Genomic DNA, 24,958 nt, shown 5'->3' with positions numbered 1-24,958 from the left:
TCTAGCTGAGATCAATTTCGTTAGTATGCGACGGCAACCTCAGTATAGATGTGTCAATGCTGCATGAATACAATAGCATACCGGGTTATCAAAAATATTAAATATAATAATTGTGCCCCCCCCCATCCAGTTCATATGCCCACCTTAATACTGAACCCTGGCTACGGGCCTGTCTCTGTCTCTCTCTCTCTCTCTCTCTCTCTCTCTCTCTCTCTCTGTCTCTGTCTCTGTCTCTGTCTCTGTCTCTGTCTCTGTCTCTGTCTCTGTCTCTGTCTCTGTCTCTGTCTCTGTCTCTGTCTCTGTCTCTGTCTCTGTCTCTCTCCCACCCTCTCCCTCTCTCCCACCTTCTCCTTCTCTGTCTTCCTCCCCCCTCTCTCTCTCTCTCTCTCTCCCACCTCTCTACTCTCCCCCCTCTCCCTGTCTCCCTCTCTTTCTTTCCCCTCTCTCACTGTCTCTTTTTTCAAGGAAGGGGGGGGGTGGGACTGGGGAGGAGGTTTGAAGGCTTGGAGTGGGGAGGTGATTGAAACCTTTAGGTTGGGGGAGGTTAAAACTTGTGGTTTGGGATTGGGGCTTGATGACTTAGGATTTGGGAGGGGGAATAGATGACTTGGGGTTTGTGTGGAAAGGGTGTGGAGCGGATTCATGATATTGAGCGGATGTTTTGCAGGTACCTGTTATTCAATTCTGTATGTGTAATAGGCTAATGCTGTCTGTCCCACTCTAAAACATGGAAATGCTCCTCGGAGAGAAAAAACCCCCATGAGGTGGAAGTTGCTTCAAATTAATCCAGGAAGATTATATATTTTTTCAATCAGACTAAAAAAAAAAAGTTGAACCGAGGCAGCGTGGAGGCAACACACCGCTGCTTAGATCACTCCCGAATTTATTTCTTTTGTTTGTTGTTAAGAAATATAATATACCCTCGTATTTTTGAGATTTCTCAACTGGTGCAAGAATAGAAGGCTTCCTCTCTTTATATGGTGGTATCTTTTTCCATGGGCTCCGACTGGTTTTTAATTTTTTTTTTTCAAAGAGGAAACAACAAAAAACATTTTTCTGTTCAATATATTGTGTGACTTCAAACGTACTTCACCAACAATAAATAATTTACAGAAATCTGTTTCCTCTCAAAGTCTATCGCAATGTGAATCGTGCAATAGAGTTTTAAAAACAGTCACAGACGAGACAGTAATTCATATCGTAGAGTATGGGAAACCTTTTGAAATCGACTTGCTTTTACAACCTCGTCCAAAAGGCTTTGCTCTGTGATGTGGCACCCCCTACTGACACAGCACCGAATTTCACTTTAACTTTTACAAATACATCTGACCGCTCACTGCACGCAACTCTTTTTTTGGTAGTGGTTCATCATATAGCCCTTTAGAGATCCCTCACTTGGTTGATGTTTCATTCTCATCAACGTTTCACCCTTTTGAACTCATCTTACATAAGAGTAGACGCTAGTCCATGCGTGAGCAAGTAAAACTCAAGGGCTACAAGATACATTTAATTTGCCCGTGTTTCACTTTTTTTTCCTTCTGTTATTCTTCCGTCTGTACCTGTTTTCCACATGTCTATCTCCATTTTTACTTTCGTTGAGAACTTTGCTTCCTCCTATGACAAGTTTTTTGTGCTTTCACCATCCAAACCTTTCCTTAATCTTTTTAAAAGGCCCCTTTTCAATAACTTTTTGATAAACATTTATTGGCTTGCTGATGATACCTAAAAGAAGAAACAGCACTCTTTGTCCAAGAGTGGGTGGTGATGTAACTGTGAAGATCCCAGCTCTAACCATTTTACTCTTTTTTTTTTTTTTTTTGGTTCGTGACCTCTTCCCCACACACATCTATTTCCATCCACAGATCCTTCTCCTGAGTCATACACTCCAAGACTGCCTCTTGCATTATCCAGGGTGTGCCCAAATTACCGTTCCAAATTCAAACCCTAATGAAAAAATAATGAAATGGGATACAATGATGCGGTTTACTGCATGTGAAAGGACATTTCTCAAAGATTTTTTTTTACAAATTCTCCTTTTCAGGAGTCTCCTGTGACATGTGATGTTGCATTGAATGCAAATGGTGTCCCACACAATAAAAAGCACAATGTGTTGCCTGGTTTATCGAGACCACATCAGCTATACAGGTTCAACAAAGTTTCAGGCACATAACCTATAGAAGATGGCCACCATTGACCAAAACGATTCGTGAGTGGCACAAAGAGTTCACAAGACTGGTAGCATCCTGCAGAGGAAGGGGGCAGGTCAACCAAGTACATGTGGAGAGGATGTTGAAGACGTTCATGAGTCATTTGAGCACAGTCTCCATAAGTCTATTTGGACTGCAGCCAGGGAGTTGCAGCGACCCCACTCAAGGGTATATAAAGTGCTACACACGCAACTGTGGCTGTATGCCTACAAGGTTCAACTGCTGTAGGAACTCAAGTTGGACGACTGCATATGGAGATTGTGTTTGCAGTGGACATTTTGGAATTTCCAGACAAAGACAATGGATTCATACAACGTGTGCTCTTCTCAGATGAGTCAACTATCCACGTTTTTGGAAGGATAACAGACATAATGTCAGGATTGAGGGCTCTCGACCTCTCCACGGGGTCTGAGAACTTGAGTGTGACAGCCCAAAGGTTACCGTTTGGTGTGCATGACCGAGTCATTGGGCCATTCTTTACTGAAGCTACAATCAAGTCTGACAGTTACCTGGACATGTTGGAGAACATTGTATTTCTGCAATTAGTGGACCTGCAACCAGATGTCATTTCCCAACGTGACGGAGCCCCCCCCCCCCCCACACTGGAGTCTGACAGTGATAGTGCATGACTTCCTCAATCAAAACTTCAATAATCGATGGAATGGGTGCGACAGTCCATTTCTGTGACCACCATGTTTGCAGGACATAACCACACTGGACTTTTTAAAATCTGTGGTTATGTGAAGGATGTGGTGTACCGACTGAGCGTTACCGATAATGAGGATCTGAGGAAGAGAATTCAGGCTGCATTCGAAACAGCAAATGCAGGAATGCTGAACCGAACTTGGAAGGAGATTGAGTATCCCCTCAATGTGTTATGTGTGCCAAAGGGTGCTCACAAAGAGTGTCCTGATTATGCTAAATGATTATCTTGGCAATATAACTTCAAGAAACGTTCTTTCACCTGTAGAAAACCACATCATTGTATCCCATTTTATTCGTTTTAATTTATTATTGTTTGAATGTGTCATGATAATTTGGGGACGCCCTCTATCACTTACTCTGTTATTGGTCTTTTTTAACTAGATTTGCCAACATATGGTTGTTTGTCCATGGCCTATCCTTTTAAAATGCTGAGTATCATGCAAGGATTTTGAAGTCCGGCATGAAAAAAAACTTCTACAACTTCTATATTCTAAGGAATATATAAAGAAAAAGAACCAAAAATTGAAATACAGTCTGTAGAAAGGAACAACAGAAAATATTTTCAAAATCTTGCTCTTCCATGAGCCTCACTCTTGTATAGAAAAAAGAAACCACCACCCTGTAACCAGACAGAGGTCGAAAACATGGCCATGATAAAAGGCTTAGTTTGTACAACTCAGCTCAATAGAGGAATTTCTGCACAAAATGAACACTGTTGGAGTAGAAAAAGAACAGTTCATTTATTGAGCCCCATGTCTTCAGAGGAAAAGGGAGATGGTGGAATTGGTGCAGGGGAGGGGGGGGGTACATTTGACAACCAACTTCTGAAAATTGTACTGAAAACATTAAAATGAACAATTTCTTTAGCTTCTTGCTATTGTTGACCATCTGTTGTTTTGTTTCCCTTAATTCTTCCTCCAAATTTGGATTTAATTATGGAGCATTTCTTGAATCGAAATGAACAATATTACAACAATGTCACCACAATCATGATAAGCATTAAGCATGCAGAAACATAATATATACATTCAATTACTTGATTGCTAACTCATTCTTTCCCTTGCCTTTGTATACCTTGGATTCATCGAAGTAAAACTTACAATTTGTGTGACCACATAAAAACAATTTACATATATAAGTAGAAAACATAACGATAAATTATCTGCTTGCAAACTGGTAAGCCAATGATTTCTATAAGGGTTGTTTCAAGTTTTTTCTAAGAAAGGTGATTAACTATGAATCCCTTTCTTGATCGAGACGGAGAGTGTAATCTCTTCCTTAACGAATATTAACAAGTGATTCGAGGAATGTAATTTGGCAGAAAAATGGCAGCTCTAAATAACAATTTTCATCTTTCCAATTCCCATTTGGTTGGATGGTCAGGCAGTCAAGGTCATCTGATCCACTGCTTTTCTTATTAACAGGGAGATTGTTGAACGCTATTTTCATTCCATCTTTTTTGTTGTTATAGTAACAGTATTCTGATTCGATATTAATGTCCGTGATGCCAATGAAAGCTTGCGTTATTTTCATGGCTGCACACTCTGTCCTAAGGCTTTCGTTCTCAGCCAGATTCTGTGGCATTGCAAGCTCTCCTCCACGTCTTCTACAGATGTTGTCAGCATCTGTGAATGTCATCGGCCTTGTTTGCAGCAAGAAGTGCTTGCGGCTTGGATTGTTTCCGTCAGTGATGAAGAAAGCTGAAAAAGAATTTTACATGTGAGAAACTTATCAGTGATGCAAAATAATGAATGACATCATAATGTTTCAATAAGAAGTACAGACTCCACATCTAAATTGTCATCATTGGGGCTACAAAGTTTAACAAAAAGGAAGAATGTTTCCTGAAAGATGATGGATGAATCATACTCCATGGAGAGCAACTTTGGTTATGGTCACAATCTTGGATGGGTTGCCACTGATGCAGGATACCCTACTGAGGGTGCAGGAATTTGGAATTTGTTCATGGTGCCAGTAATAGCTCGTCTTCTCCTTTGAAAAGGATACATTGGGATCTTTAATGTTCACCAACTAATGTCAGCAGATAAGACACCCATTTTAACATCAGTCCTATCCGAGGGAAGGCCCACGCGTGTTACCACTTTCGAGGTCATTTGGTCATCGGAGGAACTTTTCAGCTTCTTAAATTAACCTAAACTATTCTCTCTGCCCAGGCTTCCTTCAGTTTTCAAAAACTTATCTTGGTTTGGGTTGTAACCTTTCAGAACTATTGTGTTGGCAAATAAAAGTAATGTAGCCTCTTCAAAGTACAAGTTTGCCAAACTATTTCCCACTCATATTTTATCAGCCTTTTAACTGTTGCAGACTCAATGTATACCAAAAACTAGAAATCATCTCAAAATGGAAAGCCAGTCCGAGTGTGATTTGGACTCCATCACCACCCACAGATTAATTGCCATGTTTGTACTTGAACTAAACTTGACGAAAAAGATAGTGAAAAAAATTGTACATTTTTTTCATTTTTTTTTCCCCAGTAGTCTCACAATAAAGGTTTGTTGAAGATTGGATGACAAAAGCTCGATGACAAAAAATAAACAAAACACGGAAGTGATTAAAATAAAATGGGACATCGTGTACTTGACGCAATGCGTTGGGGCTAATTTATAGTCACGATGACTTTGCCCTTTCACATTTTGACACAATTTTTATTTAGTTTCTCCATTTTCTCATCATAAAGGTTTGTTGAAAATTTGATTACAAAAGCTCAAATGGTAAATGAGGTTATGGCTTGGACAGAAAAACAGATACACACACAGTAGCGATTGCAACAACCATACGTGTAGAGACGGGCAAATGACGTATTCTGGCTCAGGTGCAGTCTGTGAAGAACAGAACTGCCCACTGAATAAAGCAGCATCAGTTAACCTGCATAAACCTTAGAAGCCACATATTGGAAAATCACCAGCTCACCCATTGATCTTATTAACTGCAGATGAAGAATACCTAAACAGGGTGGATGTATGATAGGAACCACCTGTTCATCAAGAGCTTTGCATGAAGTGCTGGTGTGACACAGGAGTTCATGCTCATCATTGTGGTTAAGAGGTGATCTATGTGCATGTGTGCATGTATATACATATATATGTATATATTTATCAGAATCGTCGAAATCGTAATCAATTTCAATAGTGGCCGCGGCAGGAAAAATCACATAAAAATATAAACTATCGTCGAAAATTGACGTTGCTAGAGGATGATCCAGAACTGAGGGGCCTACCGGAGTGCTCAGTTCCTCAATACCGGTGACAGACTTGTTGTAGCAACTCTGAAGTTGCAGCTCAAATCTGGGAGAATGGTACCATCCTAGCCTACGCTGGATGTTGGCAAGCTCAAGGATGAGAGGGGAGCTGAGGAGTTTGCGAACAGGTGGACTGGGAATTTGGGGGACTTGGGTGCCTTGGGGAATCCTGAAGAGTTGTGGAGTGCCTTCAGGACCACCATCCTTGATGCTGCCGGTGGATATCTTGGAACTCACCATCGGGCAAAGAAGAATTTTGTCTCTCAAGAGACACTGGATACCATTGACCAGAGTCACAGGGCCAGACTTAATGGCAGAGCTTAGTTGTTCAGGCAGTTGAGGCATAAAACTGGATCTGTGCTGAGGGTGGACCAGGAGGCCTATGTGTGAGGAATCTGTGAGGGGGTAGAGCATCACCTGTGGTCAAGTTATTCTTGTCCTGCTTACAGGGGAATCTGTGCATTGCGTATCCTCCAAGCCCATCCCTCGGTGTCATGCAGTTAGAGTGGAGGGTGGTGGGCTCTTGACAGAGGAGTCCGAAGTGAAGGCCCGCTGGGCCGGTTACTTTGAGTGACTGCACCAGCCTGATCCACCAGCTGTCGATTTGGATGTTGGAGTTGTTACGATCCCAATTGCTGACCATCCAATCAACTGTGATCCACCTTTGCTTGTGAAAACACAGGCTGTGGTGAACCGGTTGAAATGGGGTAAAGCTCATGAGATCTGTGGCATCCATGCTGAACTTCTCAAGGCTGCTGGAAATGCTGTACTCATGTCATTGCATGCAGTTTTGTGCTCTGCTTGGAACACAGGCATCGTCCCAATTGACTGGAAGAGGGGCCTTGTTGTCCCTCTCTGGAAATGGAAGGGTGATCGCCAGGACTGCAACAACTACCGAGGGGTGACACTGCTCTCAGTGCCTGGCAAGGACTTTGCTCAGATAATTCTTGATGGGGTTCGCCACCATCTGCTTGAGCACCAGCGTCCAGAGCAGTCAGGCTTTACACCAAAGAGACCATCGATTGATCGTATCCTTGCTCTTCTGGTCCTCACTAAACGCAGATGAGAGTTCCACTCAGGGATGCTTGTAGCCTATGTTGATCTCTGCAAAGCATTCGTTTCAGTGAATCAGGATGCCCTCTGGAGGATTCTTGATCTTCGTGGGGTGCCTCCAAAACGGATAAATCTGATGTCTGAACTATAATCTGATACTGACAGTGATGTGAGATGTGGTGATACCATCTCTGACTTATTTCCAGTTGTTATTGAAGTTCGTCAGGGGTGCGCACCTGCCCCTCACACTTTTCAGTGCTTGTATGGACTGGATTCTGGGGAGGATGTCGGAGAGATCAAGCTGCGGTACATTGTTTAGGAATGTCAAGATCTCTGACCTTGATTTGGCAGATGATGCAGTCATCTTTTCCGAGACTCTGGATATCCTTTTGGGGGCCCCTGTGGTGCTGAATGAGGAGTTGGAGCCACTGGGATTATGGGTTTCCTGGGTCAAAACGAAGATACAAGCTTTCAATGACATCTTGGATGCTGCTATCCTCTCTGTACCTGTTTGTGGTGAGGATGTTGGGGTCATGAAGAGATTCACTTGCTTTGGCAGTGATATTCATGTCTGCTGGCTGTAAGCGAGTGGTCAATAGACATCTGGGTCGAGCCTGGGGAGTCATGGATTCACTGGATTATGGTGTGTGGTACTGTCGATACCTGTGCAGGATGGAAGTCCAGGTCTTCAGGTACTTGGTGCTTCCAGTCTTGATCTACCAATGTGAGACTTGGACTCTGACCAGAGATCTGAGATGGAGACTTAATTCCTTTGGTATCGGACCTTGTCTCCAACGAGCGGTTGCTGAGAGAGAATAAAATGAGATTTGTTACCTTCATCGGCCGTGAGCGTCAGCTGCTGCTATATGGACGCATGTCTCGTTTCCTTGGCACTGATCCTGCTCATCAGATTCTCTCAGCGAAGGAGCCTTGTGAGGGGAGGAGGCCAATGGGCCGACCACGTGCCTCGTGGTTGTAGCAAGCAGGTTGATCAGCATCTCAAGGAGATGGGGATGGATCAGGCAACTGCCTGGGGCATTGCCAGATGGAGGCCTCTGGAGTACCGGCAGAAAGCGGATGCAATGACGTGCTGCTCTGGTGCATGCTTCCACACCTGACCTGACCTGACTTGCAGAGCTTTTATTTCTTTGAATTGGTATCAGAGTTTAGACAAGCATGAATACTTGCACCTTTACTCTTCATAACATACTTATTGTGTAAGTGCTTGAATATGCCTTCAACCGATTGTCTCATCGTGGCCTCAAATTAAAACTGGATGGCAGGCTATGTATTTGATCCGAGGAGATTGCACTTACGGTTCGTGCAGCAAACAATTATTGGCATCTGCAGGCATGCCTGTGATGGAAAATCAGACAGCTCTTTAGTAAACCATCGTCACAGTCCTCAATGAAGCTTGTATTGCAAGGGGTTTAGAAATCAGCCAGGAGAAAACGAATGTAATGCCAAAATCCATGGTTCAGGGTATACTCAAACTGGTGAACATTACAAAAAGACCTCTTAAAGAAACCAGAGCATTTTGCTACTTGATTGGTATGGTGTCATCTGATGGCTTCCTTGATGAAGGGATCAGCAGAATAATTGAGTAAGTCTGTATGACGCAGCTTTGCTTTACTGCATTTCATGGTATAGCACCATCAAGGACTTACTATCAAGATCATGATAGCTACCTGTGATCCTTCCCTGCCCGTCCATCATGATCTTTCCCTGCCTGTTATACGGGTGTACAACATGGGTCACACAGTGTCGACATATTCATATTCTTGAAAGTTTCCATCATAGCTGCTTGCAAGCTGCTGCACATTGGAACCATAATCTGGTCTGCAAAGCTAAGCTGGTTGGACCCATTCACCACCTGCATAACACAGGTACTCCTAAAACAGTTACTGTCTATTGTCCACCTTGAAACAGGCATACACCATGTTAACAAGCTGACCCAAGCGTGGAAAGACTGTCTCAATTGAGATACATGGCATGCAGGAGTGTGTGTCAATTGGCAGGATAGTACGGCCAGGAGAGTGTGCTGGAGATCCATCATTAGAAATGCAAGTGAAAGCAAGCATGAAAATCTATGAAAGGGAAAACAGTGCTGCAGTGGACCTCATCTGCAGCGTCCCAATCATCAAATTGACTGGAACATGAGAAAAGGTGTGTGCATGCATGGACGCATGGTGTGTGTGTGTCTGTCTGTCTGTCTGTTTGTCTGTGTGTCTGTGTGTCTGTGTGTCTGTGTGTCTGTGTGTCTGTGTGTCTGTGTGTCTGTGTGTGTCAAAGTGCAGCTTCCTCTCTAGTTGCAGTCTGTGAATGCTTCAAAAGCATCTACTGTTAAATTGCAGTGTCAGCTGCTACAATGCTGACACTGCTTTAAGCTTTTTTTTGGCAGTAACCACACCCCCCCCCCCTCCAAGATCAATCCATGCCTGGTTGGGGTCGGGGGGAGGGGGGTGGGGGGAGTGGTTGGTGTCATGACTTGTCAGATAAAAGAATGAGATCGCTATGCCTGTATAGTTGTCCCTCTTACCTAACAACGAGGTCACAACTTCATCTTTATCGATGATGATGCCAGTCCACTCTGTGCACATGTTGTTAACCCTACATTTCGAGACCACATCACTTGCATAGTCTGACCTGCATGATATGTGTGGACTAATATCTGATTGAACATGATTGGGACATTCCAGGATGTCCAATTTGTGGTCACAAAGTTCAAGCACAATCTCTTGAGCTACCGGAAGTGGCCTTGTCAAAGAATGGTGCAACATCCCACAGTGGGAGCAAGATCATCTAATTTGGTGAATGACAAAACAGCAAGCTTGTATTGGGATCAATTTGTAATCACACACATATTGAGAAAACCATTTCTGCAAATGTAAACTTGCCCTTGAGCATTTGTATAGATTTGTTCACTGAATTTACATACTTATTTTAGATAGCCATGTCGTTTTCACATGAACAACTGAACTGTAGCTTTCTTCTTTTTCTTTCGTATGCAGCACTAGGCTGAAAGTAGCATCATTGGCCGTAGGTGATAGCTTATCCACTCTTTGCAAAGGACGCCGTGGGACCTTTAATGTCCACCAACTAATTCTGGCACACAGGACGCCCATTTTAACGTCCATCCGAGGGACGACACACGCATTAATGAATCACCTGCCAATGAAACACCCGGATGACAGTTTATAGCTGGGTCGAGAATGGAACCCAGGCGAGACTGCTCAGAGGCGAGTGTGCATACCTCTAGTTCTCGGCCATCCTTGCTGTTTGCCCCAACTCTGTGGCTTTGACTGACATAATGTTGATTTATGGAGTGTACAGATCAATGTGGTAGTCCTCTTCAACAAGAATATTAACTTGCTTGAAGGGACCATAAAATAATATTATCCTCAAAATGTTTGTTATGAATTTTTGTGAGGATGTTACATGAATAAGATTCAAAGGTTTTTACCCTATTTATATTTGTTGGTGTTATTTTTTTTTTGTCTGACATAGTCAATCAATGTAAGCCTTCGGACAACATTCCAAAGAGGGTAAGATCTTTACATGCTAATTTAATTTCAAGTAAACAAGCTCAATGTCGTGCCTGATAAAACGACTAGTCCAAAGAAAAACAATCAGTTTCTGACAACCATGCATGAGAGCTTTTACAAGTTGATAAAGACTTTCAAAAAACAAACATCTTGCCATCTCTCGGCGAAACTCTCCAACGAGACTCCTTCCTCAAAGTCATGGTGACACCTTGTGAAGTCCGTCTCTGGCGTCTGCTCCTCCTCCAACCCTTCCCTCACTATAAGTAGCATATCTGCAGACTGCCATAGATAGGGAAGAATATCTAACCTCTGTTTTGCCTCAAAATCTCATGCAACCAACCAATCTTACTCTGTCCCCATCTTACTCTCTTGTGCCCACTGCCTACTGGAATCTGTGTTTGGCCTCGCCTGAATCCTACTTCAGTGATGGTGCCAGGTGGCATCACTGCTCATTTTCTCAAATCCTGCTCTGCTGCTCTTGCTTCTCTTCTGTTTTCTCGATTCAGTGGGTCCTTCTCCATCGACTATCTCCGGTCTGCCTGGAAGTCATAAAACGTCACCCTCATCCACAACAAGCACAAAAACAAGTCCTCTCAACCACAGACCAGCAAGCTCACTAAGCAAAGTCACGGACTCGATCAAAGCTGCCGACGTCATCTTTCCTGTTTCCAAACAGCCTGATCTCTTACCATGAGTTTGGATTCCATCCCAGTCATTCAACTCTGGACATGCTGCTACTCTTCCCTCAGCAATGGTTGGAGGTCTAAAATGTCAAAGAAGAGGTCAGCACTTTCTGCCAGGACTGCTTGTCAAGATCTCTGCCAGTGTAGCACACAAAGCCACCTTAATTCTTGGATTTTTCACTTCTGAAACCCCATAGAGTCAACGTTCTGCTATCAATGGAACCCTCACCTCCCCTCCTCCAGTGGAGGCTGGAGTGCCCAATGGCAATGTGTTAGGACCAGTCTTGTTCTTTATCAGTCGATGCATTCTCTCAGATGCTCTGGAAAACCCTCTCTTCCTTTCTGCAGATGACTGTATCATGGTGTACAGTACCCCCATCCAACTAAAAGGCAGTCTAAAGCAATTGTGTCACTCTCCACTTTTACGAAAATTATTAGATGCTTCTCTGATGAATACAACATGTCCTTCAATCCTGAAAATTCTCAGTCTCACCCTGTTGCTCCAAAAGGACTGTCAAACTAACCCACCTATTAATTCCCATGGTCAGTCACTGGAAGAGGTTCAGTCTCTTACACTTCTTGGCCTCAACATCAGACGGCCTTTACCTTTCTTGGGCCGACTATATCGCAAAGCTTGCCTCCAAAGCCAGCTGTAGATGGCATCTAACATCGTTCCAAGTCTTTTCTTGAAATATCAGAACTACTCACGTGATATAAGGCCTTTTCATAGCTCAATGGAGTACTGATTTATCTTATGGGCTGGTGCGCCAGCTCACGGTCTGTCTTTCCTTGATTCTGTGGAATTGAAAGGTCTCAAAATTATTTGAATCTCCTGCGATGAGGCGAGAGCACAACATCTGCTTTCGGATCACAGGCACATCGGTGACCCACTGCCTCAGCTCCAGTGTTATTCCCTCTGTTCTCTCGGCCCTTTGACACTCCCAAATCAAGTGTAAGATATACATATTCCAGGAACCCCTCCTGGTTAAACCTTCATAATCGAGGCTGTGGCTGTGGACGTCTTTTGTTCCTCACTTTTTTTCCATCTGTGGAACCACTTTCAAAAGGCTAAACAGGACTATCCCACGCTTCCCTCCAGAGCTTCAAACAGTCGGTGCACTGTCACCTCTTTTAATCCTCCATTTCAACCCCCATTATTAACTCTTCCCAACCCAGCCCTTTTAATTACAGTTTGCAGTGTTTCCTTCCCTCCTTTCTCTCTTTTCCTGTTCAGTTCATTCCCTTGCTTATTATGTCAAAGAGTTTTCCTACTACTCTACTGTCAGTTCGCATGCTAGTTCACCATGCTCTCTCATGACCCTCAATCTTGGAGAGAAATGATAAAGGAAATTCAAAAAAAGAGATGTTATTAGAAGGGCACTCAGTAGAGCACATACTTCCGCCAAGTAATGCCTGATCCACGAGAACATATCGGGCCCAATACCTTTTTGAAATATCATGCTAGACAATACTATATCATTTTTGGCCCCGTCTCTCAAGGGTGAAGAATTACTTAAGAATTAAATAATTCTCGTATCCAGATCCGGATTCGGATCTTCACCAAAATCGAATCAATTAGTCTTTGCCACACCCCCAACCTATCCACCAAGTTTCGTCTGAATCCGTTCACAAGCTTTTGAGATATCGTGCTATATATCCTTCTTGGCCGTATCTCTCAAAGGTGAAGAATCACTTGAAAAATTCTAGTAGCCGGATCCGGATCCGGATCTTCACCAAAATCTCATCAATTCGTCGTTGTCACACCCTGAACCTGTCCCCAAAAGTTCATCCGGATTAGTCAACAACTTTTTGAGATATCCTGCACCAAATCTAACAAACAAACACAGACAGAGAGAGGGGTGAAAACATAACATCCTTCACCTTTGATGGTGTAGGTAATAAGAGATAACCAGAGAGTTGGTGTCAAAGCCACCCAATGCTCGCCTCTTTATACATTTATCGTTTATAAAAGACTAGTCTAATAATATTTTTTATAAAAGATTGCAGTGAAGTCTGATCCAAATAATTTTAAATCAATATATGTATTTGTATATTGTAATCAGTAAAAAATAGTGAGGTTGATAAAAACATTAGAAAGGAAATAACTTGCACCAAAAACTTTAACATTTTCACGCTCACGCTGACGCTGATGCTCACGGTGATGCTCATGCTCACGCCGGGGGTATCGCTATAGCTCTCTGTTCTTGGAACAGGCGAGCTAAAAACAAACAAACAGATTTACCCTTTTTCACAAAGCAAATTTATGGAATAATGTTTGTGCTCACCGGTTTCAATAATTTGGATCATCATGAGCTGATATTGTATCCTTTGTTCCATATCTATGAACACTGTTGACTCAAAGTCTCCTGTGCATGAGGGTAAATTCAAGGACTTGTTAATGCATTCGTTTCAAAACATCAATAACTATATTTCGATCTCATTAAAAGTAACAAAACATAACTGCAACTTTAAATCGTGTAGATTTAGAAAAATGATTCTATATTTATTCCATCATGATGGTACATTAAAGGATAGATCATTGTTATCATCAAGTATGTTTTTGCCAAAACAGAAATCAACTTGTGGAACCATTTTCTTACGTTCACCAATTTTCCCTCTTGTTTAACAAAATATTTTTTACTTTTGCTTATAACTTCACATAATAATCACTATTACGTCGAGTTATTCCCTTTTATGTTACATCAACCTCTTGCTTTAAAAAAAATTCTTCCATGAGCATTTACATGAGTGTGAGATATCCTCCCAAATGATTACCCCCTGTTAATCCCGAATAACTTGTAATTATTTCATCATAAACTTCTGCGCAGACAAGCAACCAACCCCCAAATCTGGTAAAATGGTCGTTAAACTCATAAATATGAATATTTATATGCAGCCTGTGGCTTTTGGCTGCATCATTGCTGGGAGCGCAGCTGTGCCACTGATGCAATGCCCCTGCTTCCAGTCAGCTGGTACTCATTTTGCCAACCTCGGAAGGATGACAGGCAGAGTCAACCCATCTGGTGTTATTTAACAGTTTGACAGGGGCTCAAACTCAAGATCCTGAGATTTAAAGCCAGCCGTCTTAACGACATTGATAGTTGCTGAAAATTTTGCATTGATTATTATTTTTCGGGGGTACATTTATTTGAAAAAGCTTCACGTTTGGTATAACCATTTATTAGTTTCAAAAAAGAGTTTTTTTGTTATCATAATGGGGACATAGTCTAATATATAAAAGGAGCTCGGTCTCAGTGTGCGTCCTACATACGTCCATCGATGTTAATTTTCCCTGTTTTCTCTGCAACTGCTTGTCGAATTGACATGAAATTTTCACGATAGTTTTGACTATTCATGTAGAATGTTTTAATGAAAATTATGACGTCTTAGGTGACGTGGTGTGGCAGTCATGTTGGAAAAAAGGAAAAACTTTGGACCTCTTTTTTCTCGGAAACCACACCAAGGAAAAAATTGAAACTTGGCACATGTGAAGTACTCCCCCATGGGAAGGAAGCAAGGGCGATTTTTCATGATGTCATAGGTGGCTTCGTTATGATGTCATAATTGCACACGTCGAATGCTTTATCCAATCAGTATGAAAAGTTTTGAGGGTCATCTCGGGCTAAATTGTATGGGGAGAAAAAAATGATGACGTCATCAGTCATGCAGTTCAGCAGCCATATTGTTTTTTTGCATAAATCCTGAAAAAAAAACTTCTTCTCTGAAACAGCTGAACAGATCAAGGTGAAACTTTACAGGTCTGATCGCATCTCTATGAGGAACAAAAAATTATCCAGCTATGATGTCAGAGGTCACATGGTTTGGCAACTGATTTTTTTGAAGAATAAACCTTTAAAAATATTCTTCTCCAGAATGGCTTGACTGATCGAGGGGAAACTTCACCCACATGTTCCCCAAGCCTTGGGGATACCAGGATGTTCGTGAATAATTAATAGGTCACATGGTCTAGCAGCGATATTGGATTGAACGAAAATCTTAAAAAAAAAAATTATTTCTCTTGAATCGCTGCATCAATCGATGTGAAACGTCAAAATTATGATATAGTAGTCAGGGGGAATATATGTTTTAAATTTCAACCTGATCGGACGCATGGTCTGCAAGCCAGAATTATTTAATATTTTCAATCTGGTTTCAAGGATTTAAATCAAACTTGGTACATGTATAATGATGTAATAATATGGGTGGAGGCATATCTGGTGACATTGCAAAGTTGAAGAGTGCCCTTCTAGTTTTATCAAGGCAATCAGTATACCTCTCTCAACATTTAGTGAAGAAAATTTGTTGTCCATAATCATTATTTACTATTTAGCAACATATTGGCCTACTTAAAATAAAAACAATGACAAAATCCAAATCTTGTTGAAAATATTTCATCAAAGTATTTTGAACTGGGGAAGAATCCACTTTCTGTTATTTTTGCATCGAATCTGAAACTTTACAAAATTTTATGCTGACTTCTTCAATCTCTCCATTTCGTAAATGCAGAAAAAGGAAAATGTTTGCAACTACAGTATAGCATCTATTTTTCATTCCAACAGCTCATTCAATAATTTATAGATCTTTATTTAATCCTCTGAACATCAGCTTTGGATCACAAACATCCTGTTCCATCAGGGCAATAAAATACAACGTAACTTGCAACACCCACAATAGGCCGTTGGCATATGATTGATTTTGTTGTAGTTCGTCAACATGACTTGCTTGATGTTGTTGTATCACACACACGGGTCATGCATGCTCGGTGCATTTGCACTTAACTTCGCTGATCATCATCTTCTCAGAACTAAACACTAACTAGCTATACAGAATCCATAACGCCATCAAAGGAAACACAAGGAAATTAGACGCAGGTGGAGGCCATTCAGCCCATCATGCCTGCGTCACAATGCCACACTAATTTATCAACACAAGATCAAAAAAAGAAAATGCAAAAAATAATTATTTTAATTAAGGTTTTTTTTGTCGTTTTTGTAGTTTTTAAAAATTATTTTATTTATTTTATTTTATTTTTCCAGGGGAGGGGTAATATGGGCTTGGATAAAAAAACACACAACATCAACCACATAGCACAACACCCTTTGATGAGACCCCACCAACAGCACTCCACACATATACACACAGCCACCCATCAATGCTCAAGCTACCTAAAAGTCCAACCAATATACCTATACCATTTTATTGCCAAAACTTCCAAGTTCCTATTTAATTCCAATTTAAACTTATCTACTGTTTCTGCTGAAACTTTTGCTTTTATACAAGGTCAAAGCTCGTGGAAGAGGTTGAACACTGAACAAAGCAGAATGCAACAGAACAAAAGGAACAGTAGGGAGAGTAGAGAAACCCCACCAGTGTGGTTGAAAGACAAAATAGAGGGAGACTTTGACAAATAATTAATAGGTGTGGAGAGGAATGATTGGTCGAGGACACATTGGGAGAGGCGTGGACAATATGGATACAGAAGCAAACTCGAAATAAGGAAAAACTGAAATTTGGAAGGAGGTGGGCTTGGGGGAGGGAGAGTTAATGGGGGGGGTTCAAAATATCAGGGTTTTGGATGGGGGGATGAGCTGAGATGGTGGTGAACAGCTGAGTAAGGGTGCCAGTAAGTAAGGGTGTGAGATGGGTGCCAGCACAGAGGGGAGAGCAGTACTCCATCAAGCTGCAGATGAAGGCGTTGTTGGTGCATAGGAGTTCAGGTGTGCCAAGAAAGGACTTCATATGGCGTTGGATGCCCAGTCGGTGACTGGCTTTGGAGCCCAAGTTTGAAATATGGTTTCCCCATAAAACATCATGGCTGATATAATGAGACCCAGGAGTGTGAGTGACTGTACTTCTTCAAGAGTATTGTTAAGAAAGTTGATGGGAGGGTTTGCAGATGGTCGTGTGTGTGTGTGTGTGTGTGTGTGTGTGTGTGTGTGTGTGTGTGTGTGTGTGTGTGTGTGTGTGTGAGTGTGTGTGTGTGTGTGTGTTAGAGAGAGTGTGAGTGAGTGTGTGAGAGTGTGTGTGTGTGAGAGTGTCTGTGTGAGAGAGTGTGTGTGTCTGTGTGAGAGAGAGTGTGTGTGTGTGTGAGGAGGTGTGAGAGAGTGTGTGTGTGTGTGGGGAGGGGTGAGAGAGTGTGTGTGTGTGTGGTGAGGTGAGAGAGAGTGTGTGTGTGTGTGATGAGGTGAGAGCGAGTGTGTGTGTGTGTGAGAGAGTGTGTGTGTGTGTGTGTGAGAGAGAGTGTGAGAGAGAGTGTGTGTGAGTCTGAGAGAGAGAGTGTGTGTGAGTCTGAGAGAGAGAGTGTGTGTGAGTCTGAGAGAGTGAGTGTGTGTGAGAGAGAGAGAGAGATAGAGATAGAGAGATAGAGATAGAGATAGAGATAGAGATAGAGATAGAGATAGAGATATGTATATATATATATATATATATATATATATATATATATATATATATATATATATATATATATATATATATATATTTTTTAATCAGGATTTAAAGACGTATACCAAGTGTTTGACCATCTTGCCATTTTGTCAAGGTCTGAAGAGAGGGAAGAGGCTGCTTTCTGCCTATTTGAAGGATGAGGGATTACATACAGAGAGTACCCAAAGACTTTGGGTTCCAAGGCAACCCAAAGACAGGTCACAAGGGTCTCCACCCAAGAGATTCTACCAATCACAGTCCAAGGCTCTTAGGAATCCCTGCCTGAATGCTGGTGTGTTTGCTCCCAGAGAATCCCTGTCCAAGTACATCTGTCCCCATGGCATTCAAAAACCCCAACCTCAAATTGAAAGTGGCAATGAACCACTTCCAATTTATTGTGCAATAACAGGCAGCTGCAGGGGGAAAGTCATCTCCCTCTTCTCTCTGTTGGTTGGGGGAATATATATTATCACTCTGCCCCCCTTTTTTGCCTGCCCTCCTCCCCCCCCCACCTGGTTCCATTGAGGAGAGCAAGTAGACGGGATGCCTTAATCTAGCTATCTCCAGATCAGACAATGTCCGTTCTTTCACAGGCAACACTAAAGACTTCTTACCCTAATACTATCTGATACAGGGTAGATGTAGATTCGAAACATCCATAAACTTAATGTCATCCAAGGCTTTCATCCAACTTTTACTCCTAATTAAATGTAACAATATATTCATTAATCCAACATCATTTCATTAATTTGCTGGAATATAAGTTTTTATATGCACTTTTTAATACAAATTTTAAATATATAACGGATTTCCTTTTTGATAGTTTGGCTCAAAAGTTATCAGCAAAATCATAGAAAAGGTTTCTCCATTCCCATTTTCTCACTTGAACAAAGTGAAATCATTGAAAGCAAATTAACTGCAGTATTTTATCAGTTTGTCACCAACTACTGTGACACATAAAATGAGTAAACACGACAGTCCAAATATCTCACCATCGTTTCCACGTTCTCCTTTGCTTCCTTTTTCTCCCTTGGGTGCAAAAATTTCTGCTGTATCACCCTTTTCACCTTTTGGACCAACAGCACCAACTTCTCCTGGGACCCCATTCATTCCTGAGTTTCCTTTTTCTCCAACTTGCCCAGGTGCTCCAGGAATCCCATTTTCTCCTTTGTCTCCCAATGGTCCAACAGGTCCAATGCATCCTTTGTTGCCTTTGACTCCAGGAATTCCAGGCATTCCACAGTCACCCTTTTGACATCCTATTCCTGGAATTCCTGGATTTCCAACATTTCCCTTTTCTCCTTTTGGCCCAGGTAAATCGGAGATTCCAGGTGGACCCTGGTTTCCAGGATTTCCCTTAATTCCTGGAAGTCCTTGTTCCCCTTTATCACCATTTTCGCCCTCAGGACCTTCTGGTCCAATACTTCCCGGAAGTCCAGGAATTCCTGCTGGACCCTCTAATCCAACAGGACCAATGTCACCAGGAATTCCTGGCACCCCCTGCTCTCCTTTTTCTCCACCCAAGCCTACATTTCCTGATAATCCCATTTCTCCCTTGTTGCCCTTTGATCCAGATATTCCTTTCATTCCAAGAGAGCCTTTGTCCCCTTTATCTCCTTTTCCTCCTGCTGTTCCTGGTATGCCTGGAAGTCCATCAACTCCTTTGTTTCCTTTTGTACCTGTAAAGCCAATTATACCTGCTTCTCCCTTTTCTCCTGCTGCACCAACTGGGCCAGTAGCTCCAGGTTGTCCAAGAGGTCCCTGATTTCCCTTTGGTCCAGCAATCCCAATCCCACCAGGAGACCCTATAGCACCAGTGTCACCTTTCTGTCCAGGTAAACCCTGAATTCCAATTTCACCTTTGTCACCTTTTAATCCAGGTAATCCTTTATCTCCAGGTAATCCTTGGACACCTTTAGAACCTATGACCTCTGTTATTCCTGGTGGTCCTTGTATTCCTGTATCACCCTTGTCACCTGGAGTTCCAGGTATCCCAGAAGTACCTGCATCTCCTTTATCCCCCTTTTTTCCTGGGATGCCATTAACCCCACTTATCCCAATTTCCCCTTTGTCCCCTTTCATTCCAGGTATAGCAGAGCTACCTCTATCACCTTTTATACCAGGCAAACCCATTATTCCCATTTCTCCTTTTTCGCTTTTCAAGCCAGGACTGCCTTGACCTCCTTTTTCACCAACACCACCAGGGGACCCAATATTGCCTTTATTTCCTTTTTCTCCTGGTAATCCATTAATTCCAGGAAACCCAATCTCTCCTTTATCTCCTTTTGAACCAGGCAATCCCATATAACCAAAATCTCCCTTTGGTCCTTCCCTCCCTGCTTGACCAGCATTTCCAGCTGTTCCTTTAGCACCTTTTTCACCAATAGAACCCTTGCCACCATTTTCTCCTTTAATTCCAGGCAGTCCAGTCATTCCTACATCACCTTTCGCTCCTTTAACCCCAGGAATCCCCTTGTCACCTTTTAATTTTGGCACATCCGTGTCCCCAATATTTCCATTGTGCCCATTAATACCTTTTGACCCATTTAACACAGAATCTCCACAACTTCCTTTCTCGCCTTTAGGTCCTGGCAACCCCATGCTTCCATTGAATCCTGGAATACCATTTGTACCTATGTTTCCTTTTCCTCCCTTTTCTCCTTTATTTCCAGGAATTCCTGATAATCCATTATCTCCCTTTTCTCCTTTTGGTCCATTTGATCCTAAACTTCCAGGAAAGCCAATATCTCCCTTGTGTCCTTTAGCCCCTGCTGTTGCATTAATACCAGGAAGTCCTCTATCACCTTTATCTCCTTTTGATCCCGGTAAGCTAGGAATACCTTTATCTCCTTTGTCACCTTTTGACCCTGACAAACCAATACTTCCAGTTTCTCCTTTATTTCCAGGAAATCCAATAATCCCCATGTCACCCTTTGTTCCTCTTGGACCAAGAGGACCAATACTGCCTTTCTGTGCAGGTAAACCATTCATTCCCATAATTCCTGGGATTCCCTTTTCACCTTTCGCTCCTGGTAATCCAATGCCAGGAAATCCAAAATCTCCCTTAACACCCTTTTCTCCTTTTGTGCCATTAACACCAAGTAATCCAATGTCTCCTTTGTTTCCTTTTATCCCTGGAAGTCCCAAAACACCAGAAGAACCTTTGCTACCATTGTTGCCTTTAACTCCTTGATCTCCCAATTTTCCTTTGTTTCCTTTGTTGCCTTTTTCTGCAGGTACTCCTGGAAGTCCCGTATCACCTTTCTTACCCAGTATCCCAGGTAAACCTTTATCTCCTTTTAATCCTGGCATTCCCATACCTCCTGGAACCCCTTCCTCACCCTTTTCACCTTTCTCTCCAGCTGACCCATTAACCCCAGGAAATCCTGCATTTCCTTTCTGTCCTTTTGGCCCAGGTAATCCTTCAGATCCATTGAATCCAGCAAGCCCAATATCGCCCTTTAACCCAGGTGGCCCTCTTTCTCCAGCATTTCCAGAATCCCCTTTATTTCCTTTTACTCCATGTAAACCTATCAAACCAGCATTACCCTTTTCTCCCTTAATCCCATGAGGACCAATGCTACCTGATTTTCCAGGTGGTCCAACGGGCCCAGCATCTCCTTCTTTACCTTTATTTCCTGGTATCCCAAAGCCTCCTGGGATACCTGCATTTCCTTTGTTTCCCTTTATTCCAGGAAGACCAATATTTCCTGGAAGGCCATAAACTCCTTGATCGCCTTTGTCACCTGGTATGCCTGAAATTCCTGATGGCCCCATATCTCCTTTATCTCCCTTAATTCCTGGCATCCCATGACTTCCAGATTTTCCAATTTCTCCTTCATCTCCCTTTTCTCCCGATATTCCTCTATTCCCTCTTTCTCCTTTAAATCCAGGTAAGCCAATATTCCCAGGATATCCATGATTTCCCTTGTCTCCCTTTTCTCCTCGACTGCCATTCTTACCAGGAAATCCTACACTTCCATTATCTCCTTTATTTCCAGGAAGTCCAATGTCACCAGCACATCCTTTATTTCCCTTGTTTCCCTTTAATCCAGGAAAGCCAGGATTTCCAATATCTCCTTTCATTGCAGGAGGACCCATTCTTCCAATTTCCCCTTTTTCTCCAGAAATTCCAGGCAACCCCATGTTACCTTTTTGTCCATGATCCCCAGGAATTCCTGGAATCCCCATATCTCCAGTCTTTCCAACTGGTCCAGGAATTCCTGAACTTCCAATATTTCCTGCATTTCCTTTGTCTCCTTTTAATCCAGGAAAACCAATACTGCCCATGTCTCCTTTGTCACCCTTTTCTCCTGAGGTTCCAGCAATGCCAGGGAATCCATGTTCACCTTTGCTTCCTTCTGCTCCTGGCAATCCATTGCTCCCTGGGTGTCCTGGTATCCCTGAATCTCCTTTTTTTCCTGGAATTCCTGTAGCTCCAGGCAATCCTATGTTTCCCTTGTCCCCTTTTTCTCCAGCAAGGCCATTGCTTCCAGGATAACCTGGTTTTCCAGAGTCTCCCTTAATGCCCGGAGCTCCATTAATTCCAGGTAAACCATCTGCTCCCACCAACCCCTTTAATCCTGGATATCCCATGGGTCCAGGACTTCCAGAATTACCGTTTTCTCCTTTACTGCCAGGAAATCCATTACTTCCAGGAGATCCTGTACTTCCCTTGTCACCTTTTTTTCCAGGAGTTCCATGGCTTCCAGGATGTCCTTGTTTACCTTTGTCTCCTTTTGCACCTTGCATCCCAGTTCTGCCTTGGGGACCCGAATTTCCTTTCATTCCAGGTCTCCCAGATAAGCCATTTATTCCAGGGCTTCCTTTGTCACCTTTCTGTCCAGCTGGACCACTTCTGCCTGAAGCTCCTGTCATTCCCTGGATCCCTTTCTGTCCAGCGGGGCCAATTGGACCAGGCATTCCTGTAGCTCCAGATTCACCATTATTTCCAGCAACTCCAGGAGGTCCTTTATCTCCCTTTGTTCCAGGTATCCCAGCAGTTCCTGGAAATCCTACATTTCCTTTAACTCCCTTCTCTCCAGGCAAGCCATTGCTGCCAGGCAAACCACATTTCCCTTTTGTACCCTTTTGTCCAGCAGAGCCATGTTTTCCATGATTTCCGGCAGATCCTTTGTCTCCTTTTGCTCCTCGTGGTCCAGGATGATGATTATATTCCATCATCCCCTTTTCACCCTTAGGTCCAGGAAGTCCAATAATTCCAGGCACTCCTGGATTTCCCTTTTCTCCCTGCACTCCAGGCAACCCATCGTATCCTGGTGGGCCTGCAAATCCTTTTTGTCCAGGAGGCCCAGTTGGTCCAGTGGTACCTGGGAATCCTCTGTCTCCTTTATCTCCCTTGTTAAGTGTTGGTGCTTCCATCCAACTTGGGAGATTTATATCTCCCTTACTTCCCTTTGTTCCAGGAATGCCAGGGGGACCAGGGCGTCCAGGATTGCCTGGTATTCCTTGCTTTCCATTTACCTTTTCACATTCTGCTTTGTCCCCTTTATTACCTTTAGGTCCCTGTATTCCAGGTTTTCCCATTTCTCCATTGTCTCCCTTTTCTTCTTCACCTTTGTCTCCTTTCCTCCCAGGGTATCCAATGCTCCCAATATCTCCTTTATCTCCTTTCACTGTTAGTTTATCTGAACAAGGTCTTGGTATTTCTATGCCCTTTTTGTCACCTTTACTTCCAGGTATCCCTGGGTACCCAGTGTCTCCCTTTTCTTGAAGATAGCTTGAACCTCCAGCATGACCATGGTTTGTCTTTTCTTTCTTCCCTTCTTCTCCATGGTGACCAGGCTTTGTCATTTCCAATTGATGCTCGTGGTCAATATCTGAAGCTTTATCATGAGGAAATGGTAAGACGGTCCTTGCTTTTCCTCTAGGAATCTTCTCATTTGACAAAACTGTTAACACAATGAATGAACAAAATATGTACTTTTCACATTTTGCGTTGGATGTCCAATTTTAATTGTTGCAATTGTGACAACATTATTTTCCATCTGGGATTTTTTGGTCATGTTCTGCAGACATCATTTTGTTTTAGTTTTGAGTCCTGTGGAATTATAAAGAATAGAAAAATGCTTTCTTTGCGATTAAGACATTTGTTTCTGATATATATATATATATATATATATATATATATATATATATATATATATATATATATATATATATATATATTGTAACGAGTCATTGTAAGAAATAATTCAATTGGTCACAATTGCAACAATGAAAAATGCATACGATAAATTTCCTTTTGGTAAATCAATTATATATTACATGCATGTTATTATATATGTTGTTTTAAAATGTATCAAATAACACATTTTTCTGTCAAGTAGTTTTTTTTTTAATGCGACAAAAATTAACTGCTTGATTGTTGGTGTGGTGTGATGCATTGCTTTAGCACTGCTATATCACCCCAGATTGCCATCTTGAATCATGTCTTTTCAAAATAATACAAAATCATTCTCTCCTAATTTATGTTATTTGTTATTTATAAGTCTTTTAGTCTTTAATACCATTGGCCTCATGTAATACATGTGCAGACCCATCTATGATCTTGGGAAATGTGGATGAGAAGAAATAACTTGAACAATTAAATTGAGGATTTGATAAAATATTTTAAGTAAAAAAATTAAGTAAACAGAATTTAGTTGAATTTCATGCCTTAGCACAAAAAGGTGTCATATCGACTGAAAATTTTATAATCTATACCTGGGAACTGCCTATCAATGGGTCTTTTGTGTGTAAAGTTAGATGTGCGGAATGAATTGCCCCAGCACGATTGAATGGCGTGCACGAATATCATTCTATTGAATGATACAAGGACAACACTGCTTTGTTATTATAGAATTTAATATTCTTCCTTTAACATCCACAGTTATTCCCATGTTCTTGTGGGGTTGGCCAAGGGAAGTTTTTGGCCCTAGTCTTTCATTAACCGACTGGCCAGGCATGATGTTCAATGAAGTAGTTGGGGCAGGAATTTGGAATTTGTTCATGGTGCCAGCAATAGCTCAACTACTCTTCCTGAAGGACACCATGGGATCTTTAACGTCCAACAACTAA

General features: G+C 42.2%; 1 protein-coding gene across 1 annotated transcript in view; it reads right to left on the bottom strand.

Moving 5' to 3' along the window:
* Window positions 1-3,395: 3,395 nt before the first annotated feature.
* The window catches only part of LOC147009730 (uncharacterized), a 95,194-nt gene continuing 73,631 nt past the window's right edge, over window positions 3,396-24,958 (bottom strand). The window contains 5 exon segments of the mRNA XM_085861205.1: window positions 3,396-3,402; window positions 4,456-4,612; window positions 18,871-21,819; window positions 21,901-22,894; window positions 23,051-23,790. Of these exon segments, the coding sequence (XP_085717331.1) occupies window positions 3,396-3,402; window positions 4,456-4,612; window positions 18,871-21,819; window positions 21,901-22,894; window positions 23,051-23,790 (4,847 nt within the window).

The sequence above is a fragment of the Eptatretus burgeri genome, chromosome 17, assembly GCF_056783735.1.
Source record: "Eptatretus burgeri isolate ZD-2024b chromosome 17, Ebu_testis_v1, whole genome shotgun sequence".
NCBI lineage: Eukaryota > Metazoa > Chordata > Myxini > Myxiniformes > Myxinidae > Eptatretus > Eptatretus burgeri.
This window is presented reverse-complemented; position numbering and strand designations above follow the sequence as displayed.